At 38.3% G+C, this 26322-nt stretch overlaps 2 protein-coding genes across 3 annotated transcripts in view; one reads left to right on the top strand and one right to left on the bottom strand.

Moving 5' to 3' along the window:
- Positions 1 to 185, bottom strand: part of ENTPD1 (ectonucleoside triphosphate diphosphohydrolase 1) — a 133359-nt gene extending 133174 nt beyond the window's left edge. The window contains exon 1 of the mRNA XM_049645492.1: positions 54 to 185. The gene's annotated coding sequence lies outside the window, so the exon portion shown is untranslated. The remainder of the gene's footprint in view (positions 1 to 53) is intronic.
- On the top strand, positions 154 to 26322 carry TCTN3 (tectonic family member 3). 2 transcript variants are annotated; one of them, XM_049645482.1, is made up of 14 exons: positions 155 to 735; positions 898 to 1021; positions 1585 to 1703; positions 2926 to 3053; positions 3290 to 3398; positions 3802 to 3917; positions 4382 to 4417; positions 4984 to 5064; positions 6465 to 6590; positions 7952 to 8059; positions 8458 to 8552; positions 9041 to 9194; positions 12736 to 12873; positions 25433 to 26322. In XM_049645482.1, the coding sequence occupies exons 1-14, from the start codon at positions 486 to 488 to the stop codon at positions 25667 to 25669; spliced, it is 1821 nt and encodes a 606-aa protein (XP_049501439.1). In that variant the 5' UTR covers positions 155 to 485; the 3' UTR covers positions 25670 to 26322. The 2 variants fall into 2 exon arrangements, with proteins under 2 accessions (XP_049501440.1, XP_049501439.1); XM_049645483.1 differs by lacking the exon at positions 7952 to 8059 and having other exon boundaries at positions 154 to 735.

The following is a 26322-nucleotide window of genomic DNA, read 5'->3' as shown; positions in this document are numbered from 1 at the left end:
CAGTGTATTTTCTTCCCTGAGATCATTATTTTTCCTTAGAAAGAGTTTCTCACCTTCAGAACCCCGGGTGGAAGAGATGTACAATTCTCGTCCCAGCCTCTAGGGTTTCCCTCTATCGAGGAAGGCCCAGTCCTGTGGGCCGCGACGCCGGCGCCACACTCCAAGCCACCTGTCTTTCCGCTGACTTTCTACTGTCACCTAGCGGAGAGAAGGGGCAAGGGCTCCTCCGAGAGTTTGGCCGTTACCAAGCGACGGAGGCGGGGCGCGGCCGGCCTAAGGAGGAGAGCGCACACTAAAAGCTGTTAAAAGAGCTGTAACAACGCCGCTTTCTATTGGCTGAAAAACTCTCGGCCGTAACCATGAGCCAATGAGCAGGTGCATGCGGAATACGTCAGACGCGATGCGACTCCTTCCACCATCCTCCCCCGACGCGCCTCGGTACCGCTGAAACCCACTTTAAACTCGTGGGGGTCTTGACTGCCCCCATGTGCATCTCGCAGCTCATGCTACTGCAGGTGTTCTTCCTGATGGTTCCCGAGGGCGTCTGGCTTCAGCCTTCCTCTCCGTCAGGGGCTGCACCCACCCCTTCGGACGTGGGGCCAGCGTCGCCTGGAGGGACCCTTCAATCCTCGGAGGGATCTGAAACTCCCTGGCCTGTGCCTGGAATCTCTACGGTGGGCCCTACTGTTGTGACCCCCTCTGCACCTGAGAATGGGACCGTAGACCTCTTCCCAGGTGAGGGGAGGAGATGTGGGGATGGAAAACCACTGACTTAGATCTAAAATTCTGTGGAAAAAATGATTGCCACTAAGTGAGGAGTGGGACTGTCGCAAGATGGGAATTCGCGCTTGGAAGTTTGGGAATCCTCACCCCAATCCCTCTGCTTTACCTTCATAGCCTTACCGGTCTGTGTCTGTGACTTGACTCCTGGTACCTGCGACATAAATTGCTGTTGCGACAGGGACTGCTACCTTCTCCATCCGAGGACAGTTTTCTCCTTCTGCCTTCCGGGCAGCGTGAGGTGAGCTGCCGTGTGCCGGTAGAATCCTAAAGGAGATTGAGACCCTGTAGGGTCTAATTGTAATAAGTCATGTTAGGAAGTAGGAGGAGTTATCCTTCCTGCCTTCCACCCCCACTTCCACTTCTGTAAGGGGAATTACCTTGGTTTTTCCCAGGAGTGAAGTTACTCCTCGGATTCTCTAGAGTAGGACCCTCCGATAGAATAGGACCTTTGTGTTGTCCTATGGATGCCCAAGGAGGCCTCTCTTAGGCATTGATTGACATCCATGGGGCACGTCCTTTGGACCAAACCCTCCACTTCTAAATGTATCTTGGGGCGCCTGGGTGGCTCGGTCGGTTAAGCCTCCGACTTCAGCTCAGGTCAAGATCTCACGGTCCGTGAGTTCGAGCCCCGCATCGGGCTCTGGGCTGATGGCTCAGAGCCTGGAGCCTGCTTCCAATTCTGTGTCTCCCTCTCTCTCTGCCCCTCCCCCGTTCATGCTCTGTCTCTGTCTGTCTCAAAAATAAATAAACGTTAAAAAAAAAAAATTAAATGTATCTCTTCTTCGTTCTATTTCCTCTCAGGTCTTCGAGTTGGATGTGTGTGGACAACTCTCTTATCTTCAGGAGTAATTCCCCATTTCCTTCGAGAGTTTTCATGGATTCAGGTGGAGTAAGGCAGTTTTGTGTCCTTGTGAACAACTGTGAGTAGAAATGTATTGGCTGTTCATGTTACCTAATATTTGTTGAAAGTTGGCTTTATGTATGGACTTTTTTTTTTTTAACTTTTTTTTTCTGTTGAATTTCCATCATCTGCCCTCTTCTACCTCTCCACTTGCTCCCTCTCTTTCTCTTAGTAGTGAACGTTTGCGATTTCTTATGCCCTATTGGCTGTGGATCAGAAAACCTGTACAAAACTTTAAGTTCAGTCCTCCCTGTTAGACATAAGGAGCTGGCTACAGGAACTTAGATAGATTTACATGTTTGTTTAATATAAGTTATAGAATTGTTACAAAATATACCACTTTGGAGTGTCTGAAATTTTAAATGTAGACATTATGAAGTGAAAGGAAGGAAACATAAAGCCAATTACTTGAGAGGTGGAAACATTATTATCAGGACTGGTCAGTTGAGGTTTAGAAGAAACAGGAAGGATGGGGCGCCTGGACGCCTCAGTCGGTTGAGCCTCTGGCTTCGGCTCAGGTCATGATCTCACAGCTCGTGAGTTTGAGTCCCTCATTGGTCTGACAGCTCAGAGCCTGGAGTCTGCCTCAGATTCTCTGTCTCCCTCTCTCTACCCCTCCTCCACTCATGCTCTGTCTCTCTGTGTCAACAATAAATAAACATTAAAAAAAAGAAGAAGAAGAAACAGGAAGGAGAGGACAAATTGAATGTTGTCTCTAGCTTTGCCATGTTCTGACGGAAACAGTACCTTTTTGTTGTACTAGAGACTCATCTGGTATGGGGCAAATGTGAACGTTATTTAACCTCCTGTCTTCATCGCAGTCTGCTAATCACTCACATTCCTGGCATTAAGGACATGGAACTGACTGGTATTCATTGGCTGTATTCTTATTCTAGGTGTCAATAGTAAAACAATAATTCCTTTAACAGATTACACACAAAATAGAAGGTGATAAAAATCACACTTGTTGTCTTTGAAAGTGGAGTGTTATTGATTGGGAGTTTTCTGGGAAAATGTTCTATAACTTACACTGAGTAGCGGGAATATAAGTATATAAATATGTAAAAAACCTTTTGAGTTTATACTTAAGATGAGTGCATTTGCATACTTTGCTATGTATATATTATGCCCCAATAATATTTTTTAAGTAGTTACTTGGCATGCCAGATATTTTAAAATAAATGTTTTTCTTTTATCTAAACCCCTTTTCATTAAAAAAAAAAAAAAAAAAAACATCCTAGCAAGATTAAACTATTTCCAGAAGCTCCAAAAGGTCAATGCAACCAACTTCCAGGCCTTGGCTACAGAGTTTGGAGGCGAATCATTCACTTCAACATTCCAAACCCAGTCGCCACCACCTTTTTACAGGGTGAGCCTGGGGATAGGGATGGGATTGTTTGGTGTGGTTTTTCCCTCATAGCTGACAATTGACGGGGTATCTTTGAGGTACCCCGCTGCAACTAGGTAAACCATTGTCAACTCTTTTAGAAGGCAGTATTGTCCATATTAACAAGTCATTGAGTTAATTTTTGTTTCTACTTTTTCTTTTCTGGTAGAGTTCTGTCCAATCTCACTGTGGATAAATTTATACTGTACTTTATTCAGGCTGGGGATCCCATTTTGACATATTTCCCCAAGTGGTCTGTAATCAGCTTGCTGAGGCAGCCTGCCGGAGTTGGTGCTGGGGGGCTCTGTGCTGAGAGCAATCCTGCGGGTGAGTGCAAAACAAAAGTGCCAACCTTTTTGTTCAATTTAAAATAGGCTTTCTTGGGGGTACCTGGGTGGCTTAGTCAGCTAAGCATCCAGCTTCGACTCAGGTCACGATCTCATGGTTCGTGGGTTCGAGCCCCGCTTTGGGCTCTGTGCTGACAGCTCAGAGCCTGGAGCCTGCTTCGGATTCTGTGTCTCCCTCTCTCTCTGCACCTACCCCACTCACGCTCTGTCTGTCTCTCTCTCTCAAAAATAAATAAACATTAAAAAAAAATTAAAGAAAATAAAAATGAAAAATAGGCTTTCTTAGAAATCGTTAAAAAAAAAAAACCCTAAAAAAAGTTGTTTTAAATAAAAAGAAAATAGACTTTCTTTTTTATCACTCCCTTAATTCTTTGTGTTCTAAGGTTTCCTGGAGAGTAAAAGTACAACCTGTGCTCGTTTCTTCAAGAACCTGGCAAATAGCTGCACCTTGGATCCAGCCCTCAATGCTGCCTCTTATTATAACTTCACAGTCTTAAAGGTGGTGTCCCTACCCTCCAACTCAACATGCTTCCCACCATTGGGTTGTGGGAAAAGCACTGAACTGAAAGTCAGAATGCCTAAGAGCTACAAAAAAGGCAGAGGGCCCAAAAACCCTGTCATCTAAAGAAAGATGGAAGAATTGAGGATATACATCCAGGATAAGAGATTCTACCCTCCTGGCTAATGGGATTGGCTTGGACAGTGGGAGGGGATATCATTTCACTATTTCACCAAAACCTCTTGCTTTTGCCATTCAGTAGAGCTCTGCTCAGAGCAGGCGTGTCACAGTCCAATCTCCCCTCAGCTTTACTCATGGCATTTTAGTATTAAGAAGAGTCAGGTGGAAGAGAAGAGTCATTCTAATATGTTATTTTTTCCTCCCCACATGTGAAACCACAAGCTCCTGGAAATTTTCTCTGAGGTCTATGCACACTCACAGTTCTTGCTATTCTCTTATTCTAGGTTCCAAGAGGTATGACTAATCTGCAGAATACGAAGGTATGACATTGTTTATCAGGAAAAAATAAGGAGATTATTTGGTCCATTTGCATCTGAGGCAGTTTCAGTCTAGATTGTAGTTGTGAAAGGAAATCTGTGTGTGATGTATCAAACTATTAGGTGTGGACGTAAAACATTTTCCCATGTAAGTTCTTTATGATTAATAAGCATCACATGAAATAAAAATTCACAAGGTGTTAGATAAGTTTCAGAAACATTGGGTTAAGTAAAGTTAAACGTTATATTTAGAGGGGTCTTCTTGGAGTCTTTAATGTGCTACAGGACCCTGGTACTCTCTAAGGGGAATACCAGATATAGTATTCCTAAAATTTATTTGACCATAGAACCTTTATTTTATATCCAGTAAAATTAAGGACCTGAGAAATATGTTTTGAGAAGTGCTGATTTAAAATGATTTTTTCTTTATCTTAAGTTGTAGGCTGGCAATGGGAAGGAGAGAGGAAGGTGGTGATCAAAAATGAAAAATACTCATTTCAATATAATATGTAGCTAGAAGAGAAAATACTGCTTTCAATCTCAGTTGATTCACTTCTTCTCCTTGCTAGTTCCAGGTTCCTGTAACCCTTGTCTCACAGGCTGGTTCTCCTCTCTTGTCTGGAAACATTTGTCAGAATGTGGTTTCCCAGGTAAGGACGCTGATCTCAGATTCTGGACTGTTTGTTGGTTGTTGATCAGCATTACCAGAGGTGCCTCATCTTCCATTAAGTACCAGACCAACCCCACAGGAATTTTTGTGCATGGAACTTAACATGTCAAAAGCTGAGCCCATCACCTTCCTCCTACCATGTTTCAGTTTCCATTGCTGCCTTTCTCCCATATTTCACACCCAAAAGACTAAGATTACTTCTGACTTTTCTATCTTTACCTATTGGCAGTTTATTATAGTTCATACCACATTTTCTTCTCCTGAAAAAAACTAGTATCTGAAAATCTGAAATAGAGGAGTCCACTTCTTTTCCTCTATTCTCCCTTTTAATCAAGCTACAGAAGGAAGAATTGTCTTAAGCATCATTTTAAAGTCTTCTCAGAAATCTAAGGTTACCTTCAATTGCTTATGACTTCCACTTCCAGCTACTATCTTCATTCATCCTCAGACATTGGGAGAATCAAGTAAACCTGGTGTCCATTCCATGCTCCCCTCTCTACTCATCTTCTCTGCACACAATTAGAACTCATTTTTCTTCCTTTCGATCCTTACCATAAACTCACTTCTCCCATGAACCCTGTCAAAGAGTTTTCAAACCCTTTCAAACCCTTTCAAAACCCTTTCAAAGATCCAGTATCTTTTTGCATGTGTAGATATAATATGAAGTCTACTTTATCTTTTCATGGTATTTGTGTTTAGCATTTTTAAGATTACTTGTTTAGTTTCCCTCGTTCAGTTATTTCTTTTATTGAGATATAATTGACATATTACATTGTATTAGTTTTAGGTATACCACATGATAATTTCATATGTTACACTGTATTAGTTTTAGGTACACAAGGTGGTAATTTCATATATATATATATATATACTTAAGTACACCACATGATAATTTCATACACACACACACACACACACACACACACACACACACACATAGTGAAATGATCACCAGTTGAGTTTAGTTGATATTCATTACCATAGTTACACATTTTTTTCCTGCAGTGAGAACTTAAGATCTACTCTCAGCAACATTCAAATATAAATATACTACTGTTAACTGTATTCACTATGCTGTACACTCATTTAGTTATAATAAAACTCTTAAAGACAGAAAATCTTCTGTATAATTGGCCCATTAAATAATTTTTAGGGGTACCTGGTTGGCTCAGTTGGTTAAGCGATCAACTCTTGGCTCAGGTCATGATCTCATGGTCATGAGATTGAGCCCCACATCAGGCTCCACACTGGGTATGGAGCCTGCTTGAGATTTCCTCTCCTTCCTCTACCCCTTCCCCTCTCACACATGCACTCTCAAAATAGATGAATAAATGAGTGAATAAATAAATTTTATTAATTGATTTTACTTTTGTATTTCAGGTCATCTATGAGATAGAGACCAATGGGACTTTTGGAATCCAGAAAGTCTCTGTCAGTTTTGGACAAACCAACCTGACTGTGGAGCCAGACACTTCCTTACAGCAACATTTCCTCATTCGCTTCAGGGTTAGGGCCCTTCTTCTATAGTGGATTGAGAGGGCAAGAAATACTGGGTTAGAAATAGTTCCTGGGCTTCTCTGATGCATGCAAAATAGATTAAGAATATGAAGGCCTAGTTCAGTCTGTCAACTGTGGCCTCAACATTTGCTATTCCATAATTTAACTGCAAGCGATAGAGATTCAACAACATTTATCCAGTAAAGTTTCTGTGACTCTCTATCTGGCCCCAATGAAGCAGGACTTTAGTCTCAAATCCAAACTCTTTTTTTATTTTTATTTATTTTATTTTATTTTTTTTTTTTTATTTAAAAAAAAATTTTTTTAACGTTTATTTATTTTTGAGACAGAAAGAGACAGAGCATGAACAGGGGAGGGGCAGAGAGAGAAGGAGACACAGAATCTGAAACAGGCTCCAGGTTCTGAGCAGTCAGCACAGAGCCTGACGCGGGGCTCGAACTCACAGACCGTGAGATCATGACCTGAGCCGAAGTCGGACGCTTAACCGACCGAGCCACCCAGGCGCCCCCAGACTCTTTTTTTTAAATAGTCACTTTGAATCATAAACTCAGCCAACCTCCCACAGAAATTCTTTAGCTAGCTTTTCTCATATATCTGGGCATTTGGCAAGTTTTTGTTTGCTTTTTACTTTTACTCTTTATATTTCTATACTATTTAGGTGCTTATAATGAATTTTTGCCTGTATGTATTTATAAACATGTCAAATTATTATGTGATGGCATTTAGCATTTTATTCATTTCCCACTTAATCTAATTTTCCAATCTTGATCACGATCTTTTGGCTTTCTTCTTCTATAAATTTATAATTTATAAATTATATTAAATATAATTTATTGTCAAATTGGTTTCCATACAACACCCAGTGCTCATCCCAGCAGGTGCCCTCCTCAATGCCCATCACCCACTCTTTTGCCTTTTTCTACTTTCTTTTGACCCCAGCAGAATCTGGTTTCTTCTCAACTCTGCCTCAAATGATCAACCAAGTCTCATGTCTCTCACAGTTTATCACTGGAACGTCTATATTAATTAAAAGATATTTCTAAATTAAGTTTAAATTCCTTAACTGATAGAAGTTTTTGAGAAACAAAAGGTTGGTAGATCCTTGGTTGTAATCCTTGGTAGGAGTAGCATACAGTGAATTTCAATATGCAGATCACTTGGGACCTATTTTAGTGAATGAAAAAGTAAAAGACGTTGGGGAGTAGAAATTTCTGCAAAATGCTCCACTGTGTGAGGGAGCCAGATTGTTCAGTGCTGCTAAGTTACTGCAATGCCATAGAGAAGGGTATGAAGCCACACAGTGGAGCATGCTTTTTTGTGCAAGTGACTTTTCTTCGCTCTTTGTGCAGGCTTTTCAACAGAGCACAGCTGCTTCTCTTACTGGTCCTAGAAGTGGAAATCCTGGCTATATTGTTGGGAAGCCACTTTTGGCCCTAACTGGTGATAAAAGTCACTCTGTATCCTTTTTGGGACTTGGGTAGTCTTTTGCAGAAAAGCTGCAGCTGCTGATCTTTTGGGTTTGCCAATTCTGAAGTCCCCTGATTTTTTTAGGTATTCAGGACTTCCTTTACCAAACCATTAATACATTATATTCTCAAAGTCGTTGCTACCAAAAGCTGAAGGTATTTGTTTTAAGGAAATAGTTATATACTGGTGTGTGGTTAGACATTTGGGGGAAAATAGTAATTGTCTCTTGTGTTTTTTAACTACTAGAGGGAAAAAACAAATTTGTAACTCGAACAATGTTATGATAATAGTAAAATATTGTGTTAAAGGAATAATAAGAGCATAAATTTTCCAATCTGCCTTCTTCTTCTTCTGTTACACTCTCCTTGACCATCACTTTCCACCTCAGATGACCCTCTTGCAGAGCCAGGGTGATGGAATCTGCTCTGTTAAGAAACATGAAGTGCAATTTGGAGTGAATGCAATATCTGGATGCAAGCTCAGGTAATTCTTTGCTTCCACATCATTTCCCACAATTTTGCCTCTCTCTGTAGGGAATATGTTGATAAGGACAACTTTTATATTTTGAATGACAATGCTAGTTAGGAGTAGTTTCATAATCTATATAATAGTAATATTGCTAAAAGTTTTCTAACAGTCTCTTATACCTACTAATAAGGATTATTTCTTTCAATTTATTTTGTAATATTTAAAAAAAATTTTTTTAACATTTATTTATTTTTAAGAGACAGAGTGTAAGCGGGGGAGGGGCAGAGAGAGAGGGAGACACAGAATCCAAAGCAGGCTCCAGGCTCTGACCTGTCAGCTCAGAATGGATGTGGCGCTTGAAACCATGAACAGTGAGATCATGACCTGAGCTGAAGTAGGACACTTAACTAACTGAGCCACCCAGGTGCTCCTATAATATTATTTTTAACGTTTGGATCAATATGTTAGCATTGAACTCCAGCCTCCATGGTGTTTCATTTCAGGCTGAAAAAGGTGGACTGCAGCCACTTACAGCAGGAAATTTATCAGACTCTTCATGGAAAAACCAGCCCAGAACATGTTGCCATCTTTGGTAATGCTGACCCAGCCCAAAAGAGAGAGTGGACAAGGATTCTCAGCAGGAACTGCAGTGTTTCAGTAAGGAGAGAAATACACGTTCTCACAGAAACTCACTTTCCCCTTTTGTTTGAAAATTGGGTATTAAAATTAAAACCAGCCCTGTTTCCATAGATGATGTGACCCTCATAGAAGGAAGATAATGTGGTTGTCACAAAAGGAAGACTACAAAAAATCATGCCATTTGAAGTTATTATTTCAGGTTAGGTTTATACCTAACTTACTTTCCTTACTTGGAAAAAAATTTGAAGGTAGAAAATCTAGAGATTGTCCTGTGGTTCAAAATCAACCTTACTTATGGTAAGAGAAAGTATATATTTCAGATATTCTCTTATATTCTTGAATGTTTGATCAACACAGATTCTTTGAGGTTGAAATTGTGTTTTCTTTCTGTTACAAAAGTTTACATATTTATATTTAATAAAAATACATTAATAGGTTAAAAATTCAAACCATGTATATAATGGTATTCAATGAAGAGTGAAAACCCCAACACCCCCTTCCCTAGAAGGAAACTCACTTAGCTGTTTCTGTTTGCACTTTTCCTGGTGGCCCACTAGATCAGTGCCAGCAAGTGTGTTTCTGGACTCCAGCTCAAGTGACATAAGTAAATCTGCTATTTACTATTCTGTCTTCTTCCTCTTTTGCCTAACCCCCTATCTTCTCACTTTAGTCTCAGCTGTACCTTTAATTTTCTTTTCTTCTCTTTTAAAATTTTAAATTGTTGGGGCACCCAAGTGGCTCAGTCAGTTAAGTCTCCGACTTCGGCTCAGGGCATGATCTCATGGTCTGTGAGTTCAAGCCCCACAATGGGCTCTGTGCTGACAGCTCAGAGCCTGGAGCCTGCTTCAGATTCTGTGTCTCCATCCTGTCTCTCCCCCTCCCCCACTCATGCTCTGTCTCTTTCTCTCTCTCAAAAAAATGAATAAGTATTAAAATATATATATTAAAATTTTGTTTATTTTTCTGTATAAGTAATACATATACTTGGCTAAAAATTCAAAAAGTACAAAATAAAAATCTCAGACAGCTCTTCCGTTCCACAGAAGCAACTGAAATTACTAGTTTCTTTCCTTCCACAGATACTGCATGCTCACACAAGTATATACTCTTGTACTTTTTTTATCCACATGATATAACATTGTAGACACTGTCCTATACCTTGCTTTTCTCACTTGATCATAGAGTGTGTTCCATATCAGTACATAATGTGCTTCCTCATTCTTTGCACAGTATGGCTGCATAATATTCCATTACATGGACGAACCATAATTTATTTATGCAGAGTTTTTGGTAGACATTCAAGTTGTTTTCAGTCTTTTGCTGTTATACACAATGCAGCATTTTGTATCCTGGTTCAGGCAACATTTCATACAAGAGAGAATAAACCTATATGATAACTTCTAGAAGAATTGCTAGATCAAAGGTACATGCATTTAAAATTTTAATAAATATTATCAATTTATTCCCCATACAGGTTGCACGAATTTACAGTCCCATCATTCATCTGTGACACTGCTTTTTTCCCCTAACCCTCTTTAATACTATGTCATAAAAATTTTTAATCTTTTTTCATAAGTGAAAATTAGTATCTCAGTGTAGTTTTATTTTTCTCTCACTGTGAGTAAGGTTGAGTATTTTGATATATGGTTGAACAATTTGTATTTTATTCACTATTTTCTATCTATATTCCTTGTCCATTTTTATTGAATTACTGTGTTATGGCTTATAGGAAATCTTTGCAAATTTGAGAAATGAACTCTTTTGGTATGATTAGCAGATATTTTTTCCCAGTTTGTCATTTGTCTTTTGATTTTGTTTCTGGTATTTTTTTTTTTATATTGTGAAAGATATCAATTTACTTTTTTTATTTAACCTTTCAGTTTTGGTTCAGACTTTGAAATGCCTTTCTCTTTAGAGATTATTTTGAAAGTTCCCTTTTCTCTTCTGCAGCACTATTATGACTTTATTCCTTATATACTTCTTTCCTTTTAAAAAGTCTTGGGGTAAGTAAACACGTGTACTCGATCCAGGCTTTGGGCAACTGAAGTCAAATCGAGTTCTTGTAAATCTCCCACAGAGCCCTACAGAGGAAGTGTGGTTTGGGGTGATTGTAGCTGAGAACAGGAAGAGGATGGTTAGTGACAAGGTTCAGATTATACTGGAACTACTCTTTATTATTATTTTTTTGCCTTAAGCCTACAATTTGTATTTTTAAATCACATTTTTGAAGAACATTTGACAACATAGGAAAATATTCCTAATGTAGAATAAATGAAAAGAAAGATGTTTTAAAATATTTGGGACAAACACATGAAAGACTCAACATTGTTAGCCATTAAGAAAATGCAAAATTACAACGAGATACTATTTGACGCCCATGAGGATGGCTATTCTTAAAAGAGAGACACTAATGAGTGTTGGCAAGGGTGTGTGGAAACTGGAACCCTCGGACATTATTGATGGGACTGCAAATGATGCAGTCACTTTGGGAAACAGTTTGTTAGTTACTGAATAAAGTAAGCTTAAATATGGTCTGTCTGTCTCCCCCCATTCCTGTATTATTATTGCCAGTGTCCGAGCCTTACTCTAAAAGGTATGAAGCTAGGAAAGCACAAGGCATATTTGAGGATAGTGCCTTGTGTCTGCTAGGTTATAGTAACCTCCTGATTGATGTCCTCACTTCCAGCAATCCTTCTTACCTCTTGGAATTAATCTTCCTGGAGTTGGACTTCATAATCTAACCCTGAAATGTCTTCCTTTACCTTTCACTGCTCTGAGTACAAATCCCTTGCTTTAGTCAAGTGGTCTGCTCAAGGCCAGTGCCTCCATCATGCCTGGCACATAGAAGACACTCAGTAACTATTATTCAAATTAATCAGTGAATATCCCTCCATGACATCATGTGCTGGTCTAGTTCCACACCTCTTTTTTTTTTAATTTTTTTTTATGTTTATTTTTGAGACAGAAGGAGACAGAGCATGAGTGGGGGAGGGGCAGAGAGAGAGGGAGACACGGAATCTGAAACAGGCTCCAGGCTCAGAGCCGTCAGCACAGAGCCTGATGCGGGGCTCGAACCCATGAACCGTGAGATCATGACCTGAGCCAAAGTCGGACGCTCAACCGACTGAGCCACCCAGGCACCCCTAGTTCCACACCTCTTTATGTGCCATCTCTCTACCTGAATTTTCCTTTAATCACCATTTCTTCCAGTCACACATTACTCATCCCAGTCCCGTGAAGCCATCCTCAGCCAGAAACGGCCTTTTTTGGGCAGTCCACAGCACTGACTATGCACCGCTACTGAGCACTTCTTATAACCCTTGTACGTGGGTTCACATTTTATTAATCTCTATATTAGTCATTTCCATTTTAGAATATTAATTTTTTTAAGATCAAGGACAATAGTAGGGTCTATTGTGAACTTTTGTGTTCTTTCTCTAAGTCCTATTACCTCCTTTGTTGTGTATAATTTTTAAGAAACAATGGCTACTTAATGCATGGTAACTGACTGTAGGCAACCATCAGCAATTCAAGCAGATGCTTCTTTACCCTTCTACAGGATATGCATTGCACTTCCTGCTGTGTCATACCAGTTTCCTTGGAGATCCAGGTATTGTGGGCATATACAGGCCTCCAGTCCAACCCACAAGCTCATGTGTCAGGAGCCCGATTCCTATACCAGTGCCAGTCTATAAAGGTAAGTTATGGCTCATAAAGTACTGCTAAGCCTTGAAATGCCTACATGGTCTTACCAGCTATATGAGAAGCAGATCACTTTTTAACATTGAGAGCCAATTTATGGTACCAGCCAACATTTGGTTAGAGAGAGCTGATACAACTTTCAAGTCAACCTCCCTCCCTGATTATTGAAATTAGCATGTTGTCATGATAAATACAGTGTATATATTTTTCCCCAGTTTGTTTTCTTTTTTAATTTCCTGAACCCAGACTATCTTATAGTCTTATAGGTTAATTTCATTGCAATTATCATACCAGTGTGGGGCACCTGGGTGGCTCAGTTGGTTAAACCTCCAGTTCTTGGTTTCGGCTCAGATCATGATCTCATGGTTTTGTGAGTTCGAGCCCAATGTTGGGCTCTGCACTGGCAGCAAAGAGCCTGCTTAGGTTTCTGTCTCCTCTCTCTTTGACCCTCCGTTACTCATGCTGTCTCTGTCTCAAAATAAATAAATAAACTTTTTAAAAAATTATCATACCAGTGTTACTATACCAGTTGATTTAACCACAGAGAACATTTTCCATAACTGTGCATTCAGTATGATAGTCACACATTTATCAGAGTCTGTGAGCCTGTTGATTGCTTAAAGAGATATTGCTGTGGCTAGTTTGTAGTCATCAGTTCTTAGTTGATTGCATTCCATTAAGATAAATAATTTTAGTAGTGCAGTAAACATATACCTATTGTTTATGATGTGTGTTAAGCCACTTTAACATCTGCCTTGGTTTTAGTATATAATCCTTAGCTTTAAAATTGCAAAAACAGAGAAATGATTAAGATCTGGTGAACTGATTCACATATAAATTGGCATGCCAGTGTATCAACTTTTAATGATACTTAAAACTAACTGAAATTATTATCTATATGTCATTGCATTTACATCCCAGAAAAGAAATGAACTAGAGACTGCATGTAGGCCAGAAGTAAAATATCTGTAGCTCCTTCTTACGACAGAGTTGAGTACCTTAGCTCTCTATGCCTATAAATGGGGTTAAAACTCAGGTTACCAGAAACTGTTAGTGAAGGCACTCCATTTTTTCTCTGTATTACTGAATAACATAGCCCTACTTCTATAAGCTTCATTTAATCAATTAGAGATCCTGCACTGAACATATGGTTTTGTTTTTCTAAACTGTATTTATTTGCAAGTTTGGGAAGGTACCCACAGGACTGTTCTTTTCTCTCTGAATCTCTTGTTCTCCTAGGCATGGAAGCTACCCAGTGGCTTATCTCTTATCTAGATATTTTAATCATTATCTTTTTTCTAGTATTTAGTAGAAGTTGGCTTTTTGGGTTAGTTTGCCCCCTCTACAAAATCACACTTTGCAGTCAGTCACATCTAACTGGTCTAATTGGTTGACAATTGAAAACTTCAGTTGTGCTTCATTCATGTATAACTGAAGACAGTATCTCTTCCAGTCATGGTGCAAAAATTAACTGTGTTGAACTTACTGAGAAGTGGTATGGGATATACCAAATCATGTGCCTTTACTTAGGATGATTTAAAGGATTTGCAAAGGGAATTGTGACTATACAAAAATTTTCACCTTAAGGGCTGACTTGAGAAACTTGCCCCTTCCACAGAAGCAACTGAAATTACTAGTCTCTATGTATTTTACAACAATCTACCTTTTAGCACACACATATATAAAAATGAAATATAAAACAATGTTTTTATGCAATGCACAATGTGATGTTGTCTATTCTGTTGTAGTTTATTCTGTTCTTTTTTTTTTTTTAATGTTTATTTATTTTTTATTATTGAGAGAGACAGAGACAGAACGCGAGTGGGTTGGGGCAGAGAGAGGGGGAGACACAGAATCCGAAGCAGGCTCCAGGCTCTGAGCTGTCAGCACAGAGCCCAACACGGGGCTTGAACTCACAAATTGCGAGATCATGACCTGAGCCGAAGTCAGACGCTCAACTGACTAAGCCACCCAGGCGCCCTGTTCTGTTCTTTTCTTAATGCTAGACACTAATGAGTCATAATTTACAATTTGAAAAACACTTTTAGAAAATACATCTCTGGGGGTGCCTGGGTGGCTCAGTAGGTTGAGCGTCCGACTTCGGCTCGGGTCATGATCTCACAGTCTGTGAGTTCGAGCCCCACGTTAGGCTCTGTGCTGACAGCTCAGAGCCTGGAGCCTGTTTCAGATTCTGTGTCTCCCTCTCTCTCTGACCCTCCCCCGTTCATGCTCTCTCTCTCTGTCTCAAAAATCAATAAAGGTTAAAAAAAAATTAAAAAAAAGAAAAAGAAAATACATCTCTGACTACGTTTTAAAGCTAATTGTATTGTTTTATTTACTAATTTATTTTATTCATTATAACTGAAAGTTGGCAGTGTTCTATATCTCAGTCAAATAGCATATACTAGAATAACTGCCAGTCAAGCTCCCAATCTGTTTTAGTGGTTTTTAATCTTAAGGACCCCACTAAGAATCTGTTGAAAGCTATTCACTTACTAGAAAAATGCACAGACATGCAATATTCTTTATATAGTTTCAAGGGATTTATTGATTTCTTGAAGCCAAGCCAAGATCTATACTAGGAAAGGTAAAGAACACTAAACTAAATAAAAATGAAATATACTTGATTTTAGAAACAATTGCTTTAAAGGAAAGGGCTAGGAAGTGGCTGGATTGGGATTTCTCTTACCTATTGAGGTCTTAGAGAATATCATCACCATTGGATCATTTGTGACAGTCTGTAAAGTTTCTATCACCGAAGTCTTTCCTTTTCAGGGATCAATCAACCACCATTTGCCTTTATCTCTTAACGAATGATAAGACTATAGAAGTACTTGACCCCTTTCTGTACTTCTTAATAGTCTTTATAGAAGAACCTTACTTAGTTGACTGGGTTGTTTTCTTTTTACCTTTTTTTAAGAACTTTTGAAAGTTATGCTCATTGTTCCATATGTTAAAATGTATACCCACTTGAGGTGTCTCCCTGATACATAATGTTTAACCACATTTATTCTTTAACGTATTAGTTCTGTTTGACTCATTTGAAAATCTTGATAATTTCACTGACATCTTTAAAATACTGAGGGAATTTAAAATTTTTAATTGGCTTCTCCCTCAAATATATATTTGGCCCCAAAAAACATGGAGAACTAATGTGTACATTATCTAGCAGAGTATTGTACATAAATAATTCATTATTTTTTTTAGAAATTATTTCCTTCACTTTATTTAAATCATTAGTTCTCCTAAAATTATGTTTTTCTAAATATAATTTATTGTCAAATTGGCTTACATACAACACCCATTGCTCATCCCAACAAGTGCCCTCCTTAATGCCCATCACCCACTTTCCCCTCTCCCTCACCCCCAAAATCATAATTAATATCAGATACCAGCTAACTTCTTAAAGATCATGTACTTATATGAGGAAAAATTACCTTTACATGGATATTTACAATATGCTTTATAGTTAAATAAGTTCTAATCATCATAATAGAAATCACCATATCTGATTGTGTTAGATTAAAAGAAACTCATGAATAAACAATCAGATACAGTTCGTTTTTTTGCATTGGATTCTGATTTGGACAATTGTAAATCACATTTTCTAATAGTTGGGAAACTTGAGTATGGACTACATTTTAGAAAGAAATACTAACAGGAAAAGGTAGAGGTTCTTTTTCTTTTTTTAAAGAAACTTCTAAGCAGCCTGAACAATGTGATTTCACATGGTTAAAAACATATATATGGATCTAGGTATGTATAGGTCAAGATATAAATGTTAATGCTGATATTCTTAGAGATGGAAATATGGTGTTTTTATTTCTCATTTTTACTTACCAATAGTCTTAACTTTGTTATAATTTACTGCTTTTGTAATTAAACTTCCTTTTTTTAAAAAAAATTTTTTAACATTTATTTATTATTGAGAGACAGAGAGACACAGAGCGTGAGCAGGGGAGGGGCAGAGAGAGGGGGAGACACAGAATCCGAAGTACGTTCCAGGCTCTGAGCTGTCAGCACAGAGCCCGACACAGGGCTTGAACTCACAAACTGCGAGATCATGACTTGAGCCGAAGTCGGTCGCTTAACCAACTGAGCCACCCAGGCGCCCCTGTAATTAAACTTTCTTGAAGTCACTAGGAAAACACCTAGAAATAACTAGATGTTATTTTAAAGATGAATTTATTCAGTTTCATTTACAATAACATGGAAAACATATAAAATACTTAGGAACCAATTTAGCAAAAGAGCAAAAGACCTATTCACTATAAAACATTATAGGGAGAAATTTCAGGAGACCTAAAGAAATGAAGCAATATACCATGTTCATGGAGAAGATGACTCAGCATTGAGATAATCTGTTCCCAAATGAATCTAACAGAATGAATGCAAACCCCCAAAAATCCTAGCAGGCATTTTTGTGGAAATGGACAACCTGATTCTAAAATTTATATGAAAATGCAAAGAGAATAACCAAAACAATTTTGAAAAAGAAGAACAAAGTTGGAGGACTTAACTATTGATTTCAGGATATACTCTAAATCTCAGTGTGGTACTGGTATAAGGATAGACAAATGGGGGCACCTGGGTAGCTCAGTAAATTGAGTGTCTGATTTCGGCTCAGGTCATGATCTCGAAGTTCTTGAATTCAAGCCCCGCGTCTGTGCTGACAGCTCACAGCCTGGAGCCTGCTAAGGATTCTGTGTCTCTCTTTCTCTGCCCCTCCCCCTCTCATGCTCTGTCTCTCCTTCAAAAATAAACATTAAAAAAAAATTTTTTTTTTTTTTTTAAAGATAGGGGTGGATGGGTGGCTCAGTTGGTTAAGCGTTCAACTTCACTTCAGGTCATGATCTCGCAGTTCGTGAGTTCAAGCCCTGCGTTCAGCTCTGTGCTGACCGATAGCTTGGAGCCTGGAGCCTGCTTTGGATTCTGTGTCTCCCTCTCTCTCTGCCCCTCCCCCACTCACACTGTTTTTCTCTCTCTCTCTCAAAAAATAAACATTAAAAAAAATTTTTTTAAGGAAAGACAAATAGACCAATGAGACAAAATAGAGTCCAACAATAGATCCACAAATCAAATCAATTCAATGAGAAAAGGACTTTTTAAAAAATAGTTGGTACTGAAACAACTGGATAAAACTGAAACTACTGAATAAACATAGGGGAAAAAATGAATTGACTCCATACACAAAAAGTACTTATGCTTGCATCGTAAACCTATATATAAAACCCAGAGTCACAAAGCTTTAAAGGAAACATAGGAGGATATTTTTGCACATTTAAATTAGGCAGTTATTTCTTGAATAAGAAACAAATATCAAACCATAAAACTAAAAATTTGATAAATAGGTCTTTATCAAACTTTAAAATAACTGCTAATCAAAGACACCTCTATGAAAATGCATGCTGTAGTTTGGTAGAAAATATTTTTCAAGTGCATTATCTGACCAAAGATTAATATCCAAAATATAAAAAGAATGCCTACAAATAAATCAAGGACCAAAATAAATTAATTAACTAAAAATGGAAAAATTGAACAGATACTACCCAAAAGGAAATAAACAAATGGCCAGTAAACTTGAAAAGCTGCTCAAAGTCATTAGTCATTAGAGATATGCAAATTATAACCATGAGATAGCACTCACTAGGAAATTAAGTATAATACTTACTAGAATAACTAAAATCAATAAGACAAAACATGAAATCTCAGTTTTCACACATTGCTAATGGGGATGAAAATGGTACAACCATTTAGTCTTTTATATATTCATCTTCCCTGTGACTCAGCAATTTTACTCCTTGGTATTTACCCAAAGGAAATTGAAACATATGTCCAAAACAAGACCTATAAAGAATGATCATAGCAGCCTTATTCATAATAGCGCAAAACTGAAAATAACCCAAATATCCATCATCAGGAGAATGGGAAAATTGTGATATATTCACACAATGGAATTCTTACAATAAAACAATGAATTACTTGTACACAAAACAGTATAGATGAGTCTCAGAAACATTTGTCTTGAATGAAAGAATCTAAACACAAAAATAATATTTATTTTAAGATTCCATTTATACAAAGTATAAGAACAGGCAAAAATAATCTTTAGTGATAAAAGAAAGTGGTTGCTTCTGGGAGACGGACTGGAAAGAGACACAAGGGAACCCTCTGTAATGATGGATATATTGCAGATCTTGTTTTGGGTGTGGGCTATACAGCATATACAGTTGTCAAAACTCATTGAACCAAACACTTAAGATGTGTACATTTTATTGTACACAAATTATACCACAATAAAAAGTTAAAAAGACACAGGAAAGCTGAAAATAAAAGCCACTGATCGGGGGAAATATTTGCAATAAATGTTTCTGACAAGGTTCTTGTATGTAGAATAAAGAGCTCTCAGAGCTCAGTTATGAATTACACACTTGAGCAAAGATGAATTTGTTCCAGTTCATAGTTCTAGCTGATGAAATGTGTAGTTACAAAAACATAAATCTAAGGGATGGTATTCATGGCTCTATTTCTAATAATGATAGTTTCTTTTCATTTGTAATGATTTGACATAGAGGATTAACATATAATGGTTTAGGGGCACCTGGGTGGCTCAGTCAGTTAAGCATCTGACTTCGGCTCAGGTCGTGATCTTGCCGTTTGTAAATTCAAGCCCCGCATCAGGTTCTGTGCTGGCAGCTTAGAGCCTAGAGCCTGCTTCAGATTCTGTGTCTCCATCTATCTCTGTTCCTTCCCTGCTCGCACTCTGTCTCTCTCTCAAAAATAAAGATAAAAAATTATATATATATATATATATATATATAAAATTTGTGATTATAAAGATGTAATACAGTAATATATCGGGTGTACTTCTTATCACCAAAGCCAAGCAAAACCTAATCTGAACTTTTCATATTGTTACAAAGTAAATCTTATTTGGGGACAAAGAATTTCGCTCAATATAAACTGGATTGAAACAAATAAAGCTCCTAAACCTCCCAAAGTGTTAAAACAGAATTGTTGATGGTAATTTCTGAAGTAAATATCATAAAATATGATAGTTTAAGGCAGAAATAAATTAACCATACATAACAGAACTGGATCCACAGTAAAAGAACTGTGCTAACTTGGCTATGTGTCTTTTGTTTGTTTTGATAAGAGAAAGGGGATGACTAGACTTTGAGTATTGTTTTTTTTCCCCAGTGTCCTTGCTACACATTCACTAAACAGTGAATTCTCTAATTTTGCTTATACATCACTTTTAAAATGCAAATAGAGGGCGCCTAGGTGGCTGAGTCCACCCGGAGTTAAACATCCAACTCTTGATCTCAGCTCAGGTCCTGATCTCATGGTTCCTAAGTTTGAGCCCTGCGTGGGGCTCTGCACTGACAGTGTGGAGCCTGCTTGGGATTCTCTCTCTCCTTCTCTCTCTCTGCCCTTCCCCTGCTCACACTCTCTCTCTCAAAATAAATAAATAAACTTAAAAAAAAGATAAAATGCAAACAGAAAAACTTTAGTCTTCAAAATTTACATATAACACACTGAACTTAAAAACCTTGTTCTTCATGTGGTACTAAAACACAAATTCTAAAATGAGTCGGTAACATTCAGTATTATCCAATGACCTGATAAGTGCATTCAAATTCCTTTTAAGTATTGGACCATTAGATGGTGTTTGTTCCAAGCTTCCACACAATTATGGAGGCAATATTCTTAATATATGAAGAGTAAGCATTTAATTTGAAATATTAGTTTATAAACAAATAAGGAAGGAAGGAAGCACAAACTTTAAGGATCCTAATTAGGGTGTTGTGGGAGGGATAAGGGGTCAAAGTGATTTGTACTTACTATTAAATAGCTATGGCATAATTTTTTCCTTATGATTTATTATCTCTTGTTACTTTATATTAGTGTCCTATCCAAAATACCTCTACTCATTTGTCAAAAAAAAAAAAAAAAAAAAAAACTTTATTGAATGCCTATTTTGTGCCAAATACCATGGTTGCTGCTCTAGGTAAAGTGTGGTAAACAAGATAAACATCATCCCTGCTTATGGAAAGTGAAGGACAATACTGAGGTGAAATTTAGAATACTGTTATGGAAATTCATCAGGAGACACTGATAGCTGGGCCCAGGTGGAGGCTGTGAGGGCTGCAGGAAGTAGAGTTCAGGAGATTTAGGGGTGTCACAGATAGGATTTGATTGCTTGGATACAGAGGTTGAGGGAGAATGAGTCAAGGATAATGGATATGTTTTCAGTTTGGGCATCCCATTCATTTCTTTTCTATTTTATATGTGATACCCTGTTGACTACCAAATGTAATTTTGCTTTCTGCACTTACCTTTCTATTTTTCACCCTCTCCTTTTTTTAATTTGGTGGGTATGCCTAAGGTTTTCTTCCCCTTTCTGTTGTGTTTTGTTATGTCTGTTGTGAAAGACTGCCCTCATGCTACTAGACCCACTTTACCTGTAAAGTGCCTTGAAATACACATCTCCCAAATGGCCCTTAACCAATGACTGAAGGATACAGGAATAGAAAATCCCAGCTCTTGGAGCGCCTGGGTGGCTCAGTCCATTGAGTCTGACTCGATTTTGGCCCAGGTCATGATCTCATGGTTCATGGGATGGAGTCCCGTAATGGGCTTCATACGAAGAATGGAGCCTGCTTAAGATTTTCTCTCTCTCTCTCTCTCTCTCCCTCTCCCTCTCTCCCTCTCTCCCTCTCTCCCTCTCTCCCCCCTGTGCCCCTCTACCCCACTTCCACCCTCTCTCTAAAATTAAAAAGAAAGAAAGGGAAAGAAAAGAAAAACTCACCTCCCTTGCTTCCTTACTTTGTTTGGGTTGAGACAACACAACTTGTTGGGACCGTGAAGCCTACCTTATATTTCAGAGTTCCCCTGCAGATTGGGTTAATGCTGGATAATGGTATAAATTATCAAATTAATTAGTAATTGTGTAATTTATCAAAATAATACATGTTTTTAAAGTCAAAAAATGCCAGAAAAGAGGATATCTTAACAAAAACTAAAATGTTATATCCCCTCTAGCCTTGATTCTAAGCAATATTGAGTAATGACCTCCTGGATCATGAGTTTATAGGTTATCTATTGAATTCTTGTTTTGGTAGATGAGTTTAGCTCTGTCTTTCTCCTCTCACCACTCTCCCAATATATTTTATTATTTACATCAAAATATTTTATTACATCAAAATATTTTATTAAATCAGAGGCACCTCAGTGGCTTAGCCAGTTGCGCATCTGACTTGGGCTCAGGTCATGATCTCATGGTTCATGGGTTTGAGCCCCACATAGGGCTCTCTACTACTGTCAGCACAGAGCCTGCTTTGGATCCCCAGTCTGTCTCTCTCAGCTCCTCCCCCACCTGTACTCCCTCTCCCTCAAAAATAAACATTAAAAAAAAAAAAAACATTTAAAAAGACTATATTTCTCTAAAAAAAATACTTTATTAAATCAATATTCAGTGTCTCATTATTATGATTTTATAAATATGCTGAGCCAACTCATTAAATTTTTGTAAAATTTTTTATTCATTCTGAAATTATTATCATCGTTTTAGTTTTCTTTGAGCTAAAGGCGAAAACGTCTCACACTCTCCAACATCTCCGTAAAATCTCTCTCAATGCAGTTTTCTAAACAGTTGAATTTGCCATATGATGTTATCAGTTCTACTTTTTCCTATGTGTTTTCCTCATGGCGACCTCTATTACCTGAGGTAGTGTAAACGAGTTACTGCCCAGCAGTTGTTATGGAACTTTCCTTTCCTGTCATCCTAGAATTCCTCTTGCTTCTTATGTTAAGATTCACTGTTTACTAGACACTACTTTTTTCTTCTTGGTTTACTCTCTTGTTTTGTGGAGCTCAAAATCTCATAACCTCTGAAAAAAAAAATGCACATGTACATTTTTTCTTTAATTCACATGTCTAAGGATAGCTTTATTCAACCATCATCTTTATCATATCAATTATGATTGGTCACCTGACCAGGCATTCTAGATTTTCACTCACAATTTGAAGGCATTCTTCCATTGTCTTCTAGTTTCCAATACTGTTAAGAAGCCATTTTTAAGATCTTTTTGCTCCTAGTAGTCCGAAGCTTCTATAATATTATGCCCTTGGACAGGTTTTTTTCCTTCATTCATTTTTAATTATAGCAAACAATTTTGTTTTTTTTTACTCTGAGAATTTTCAATTTTCACAATTTTTTTAATAATCAGACCCCCCCCCCCAACTATTTTCTCTGTTCTCTCTTTTTGTAACTCCTATTAATCTGTTACAGAGTCACTAGATTGGTTCTCTGATTTTTTTTCTTTTATATTATCTATCTCTTTACTTTTTTATTCTTTCTAGAAGAGTTCCTCAACTTTATTTTTTAACCTTTTTACTGATTTTTTTTTTTTTTTTTTTTTGGCTCTCACATTTTTAATATCTAGGAGCACTTATTTTCTGTTTCATTTCATAATATCCTTTTCTTCTGGGCACCTGGCTATCTCAGTTGGAAGAGCTTGCAACTCTTGATCTCAGGGTCATGAGTTCAAGACCCACGCTGGGTTGTAGAGATTACTTAAATAAAACTTTTAAAAAAATAAAAGTAAAGATCTTAACAACTTCTCATCTTCATCTTTCTTTGTTTCCTCTGAGTTTGTTTATTCTCATTTGGTACAGTTTTTCTTTTTTTTTTAATATTTTTTAATGTTTATTTATTTATTTATTTAGAGAGAGAGAGACAGTGTGAGCAGGGGAGGGGTAGGGAGAGAGGAGGACACAGAATCTGAAGCAGGCTCCAGGCTCTGAGCTGTCAGCGCAGAGCCCAACTCAGGGCTTGAACTCAAAAACTGCGAGATTGTGACCTGAGCCAAAGTCGGACACTCACCCAACTGAACCACCCAGGCACCAATGTACAGTTTTTCTCTTTAATGTGAGAAGCTTCCCCCATACATCTGGCAATCTCTAGCTGTCTAACATAAAAGTAAGCTGTTAAGCTCATTGAAAGCTCTGTGATCATCATGAGTGAGATTTGCTGACTGGTGACCTTCACAGTAGAGCAGTTTGGTGCAGTTGCTTTTGGGGTTATAGAACTGCCAGATGTCATTATCTTTTTGTCTTGTTGCTGGAACTGATCATTTTCTTCATAAAAGAGCCTCTTGATTCCTGACTGAAGGGTATGGATGTAAGACCCATCTGTCAGCATCTTGGAACTAGATGAGGGAAGGGATTTCATTATACAGAAGAATTTCCCCATTTTTAGTTCCGTACATCACTCTGTCCTTCTTTATGCCCACTGTCCCTAAATCCAGAATTTCCCTTGTGTAATTGTCCAATCTCTTGTTGAGGTGGGGAAGGAGTAGTTGCATGATCACACTGAGGGGGGTGTCATTCTGGAATCACTTTCTATCCTTACCTCATCCGTGCCTCCATGTTATATCCTATCCTCCCCATTTTCTTTGTCTGGTTAGTTTCAGCCAGTCTTCCATGCCTGGCTGGAATCAGGATTCCCTCGTCAGCTTTAGCCTACACTGACTGTTCTGGAATATATATGGTTCTCTCAGTGCCTCAGAAGTAACATTATTTCTGTGACAAGTCCCTCATGAACTTCACTGTTTAAAAAAAGATTCCAAAGAATTAATATGACCTGCAAGATTATCACAGCACTGGCCCCATATCCATTTTTTTAAGTACCTAGAAAGGTTATTCTAAGCCAAGTTGTGTTCTCACAGCTAGTATTTACTGTTGCCAAAGACCACAGTAGAGAATATGTAGCATCGGAGTAAACAAAGGTAAGTGGAGAAAATACTCCTTTCTGGTTCAACAAGGTATTTATTTACTGTCCAATTATAATTAGAAGTTTGGTAAGCACAGACTTAGAACAAAAGGAATTCTTTTTAGATAAACATGTTCCAGTCATCCGGCTACGACGACATCTACCAAAATCTATGTGTATTAGACCAGATACTTGAATTAGCTTGACAAGGTCCCTTCTGGGAGCATCTGTTTCATTTGACTTGAATTGATGGGTGGTTTAGAGGATCCTTTCTGACCCTGGGATTCTGTGACTCTAATGGGCTTTTTATCTACATTACGGAGTTCTTTGTTTTTTCCTGAAGTCTCACGTTTCTTTCTGCAATTGAAGACGGATAGAATTGCCACTACTCCTTCCACATGTGTTCTGCTTCAGAGCCTGGAGCCTTCTGGGACTTGATAAGGTGAAGCTGCTAAGAGCGTAACAGCAGCAGTTTTGCCATGTGGCCTCTCTGATATCAGCCAGCTCCCCAGTTGGGGGAAACTATAGAATCAGTCTTTCAGACTTTAGGTAGGTGTAACTGTTCACAGTTCTGGTGTCATGGACTGCTGCTAAGAAATTCATTTCCTTGTATATTATAGAACAAGAACTATGTAGCACCAATATGAGAAAAAGGTATATCTTGCTTAGAGCAATTTGGTTTTGGTCTTTTTTCAGGGAAAGTAATAATAACAGTCAAGTTAGAGAGCTACATGAATGGATACCAAGCACTCACCTGTCCTGGGTTTTCTTCCTGCAGGATTCCCAACAAGTAACAGAAGTAGCTTTGACAACTGTTGTGACTTTTGTGGACATTACCCAGAAGCCAGAGCCTCCAAGGGGCCAACCCAGAATAGACTGGAAACTACCATTCGACTTCTTTTTTCCCTTGAAAATAGCATTCAGCAGAGGAGTAGACTCTCAAAAAGGTTCAGCCTCTCTCGTCCTTATCCTGTGTCTCTTAGTACTTGGAGTTCTCAAGCTAGAGACCAAGTGAAACAAGAAGTATCTGATTTTGGTTTTCCCTATGGGAAGTTCTGAGACAGCCTACTTATCTTGGCAAAATAGGCCCTTACCTGCTCATGACCAGAGGAGAGCATTCAGGATAACAGAGGACCTAACTGAAGGAATGTTTGTATATGAAAGAAGGGATTTTTGAAAAGCAACACAAATATCTTTGTCTTGGCTCTCTGCTTAGGACTGTGCAGACCACCAAGTACACATAAGGTTCTCTACTTCTCAAGCTGAGAAGAACATCAGGAGCCCTTCCTCCAGCCCTTCAGGTTGTGTTGTACGTGACTGAAGTTTTGCAAGATCTTCATCCACCTGCTCACAGCCACACATGGGCCCAGCATAAAAAGGAACATGCTCCTGCTGTCCCCTGGATGAACTTGGGAATAGATGCCCTCTGGACTTGAGAGCAGCTGACTGTTCACAGAAAACTGCTGTCTATAGATTTCATCCGGCCCCTCCCTACTCCCTTGGGCCACACACTTTGCCTGGGCATGAGTGGGGAGAGCGATTGTTTCTAGTCAGTTTCCAAAATGAATGTGGAATCCTGGTCCCCCTTTTTTCACTAGCAAATGACCCTACCACTCATTTCTGCATTTTTCCTTCCACTGTGGTGAGAGGAAATAAAACTGATTGAGA

This window comes from Panthera uncia, chromosome D2, assembly GCF_023721935.1.
Source record: "Panthera uncia isolate 11264 chromosome D2, Puncia_PCG_1.0, whole genome shotgun sequence".
Classification (NCBI taxonomy): domain Eukaryota; kingdom Metazoa; phylum Chordata; class Mammalia; order Carnivora; family Felidae; genus Panthera; species Panthera uncia.
This window is presented reverse-complemented; position numbering and strand designations above follow the sequence as displayed.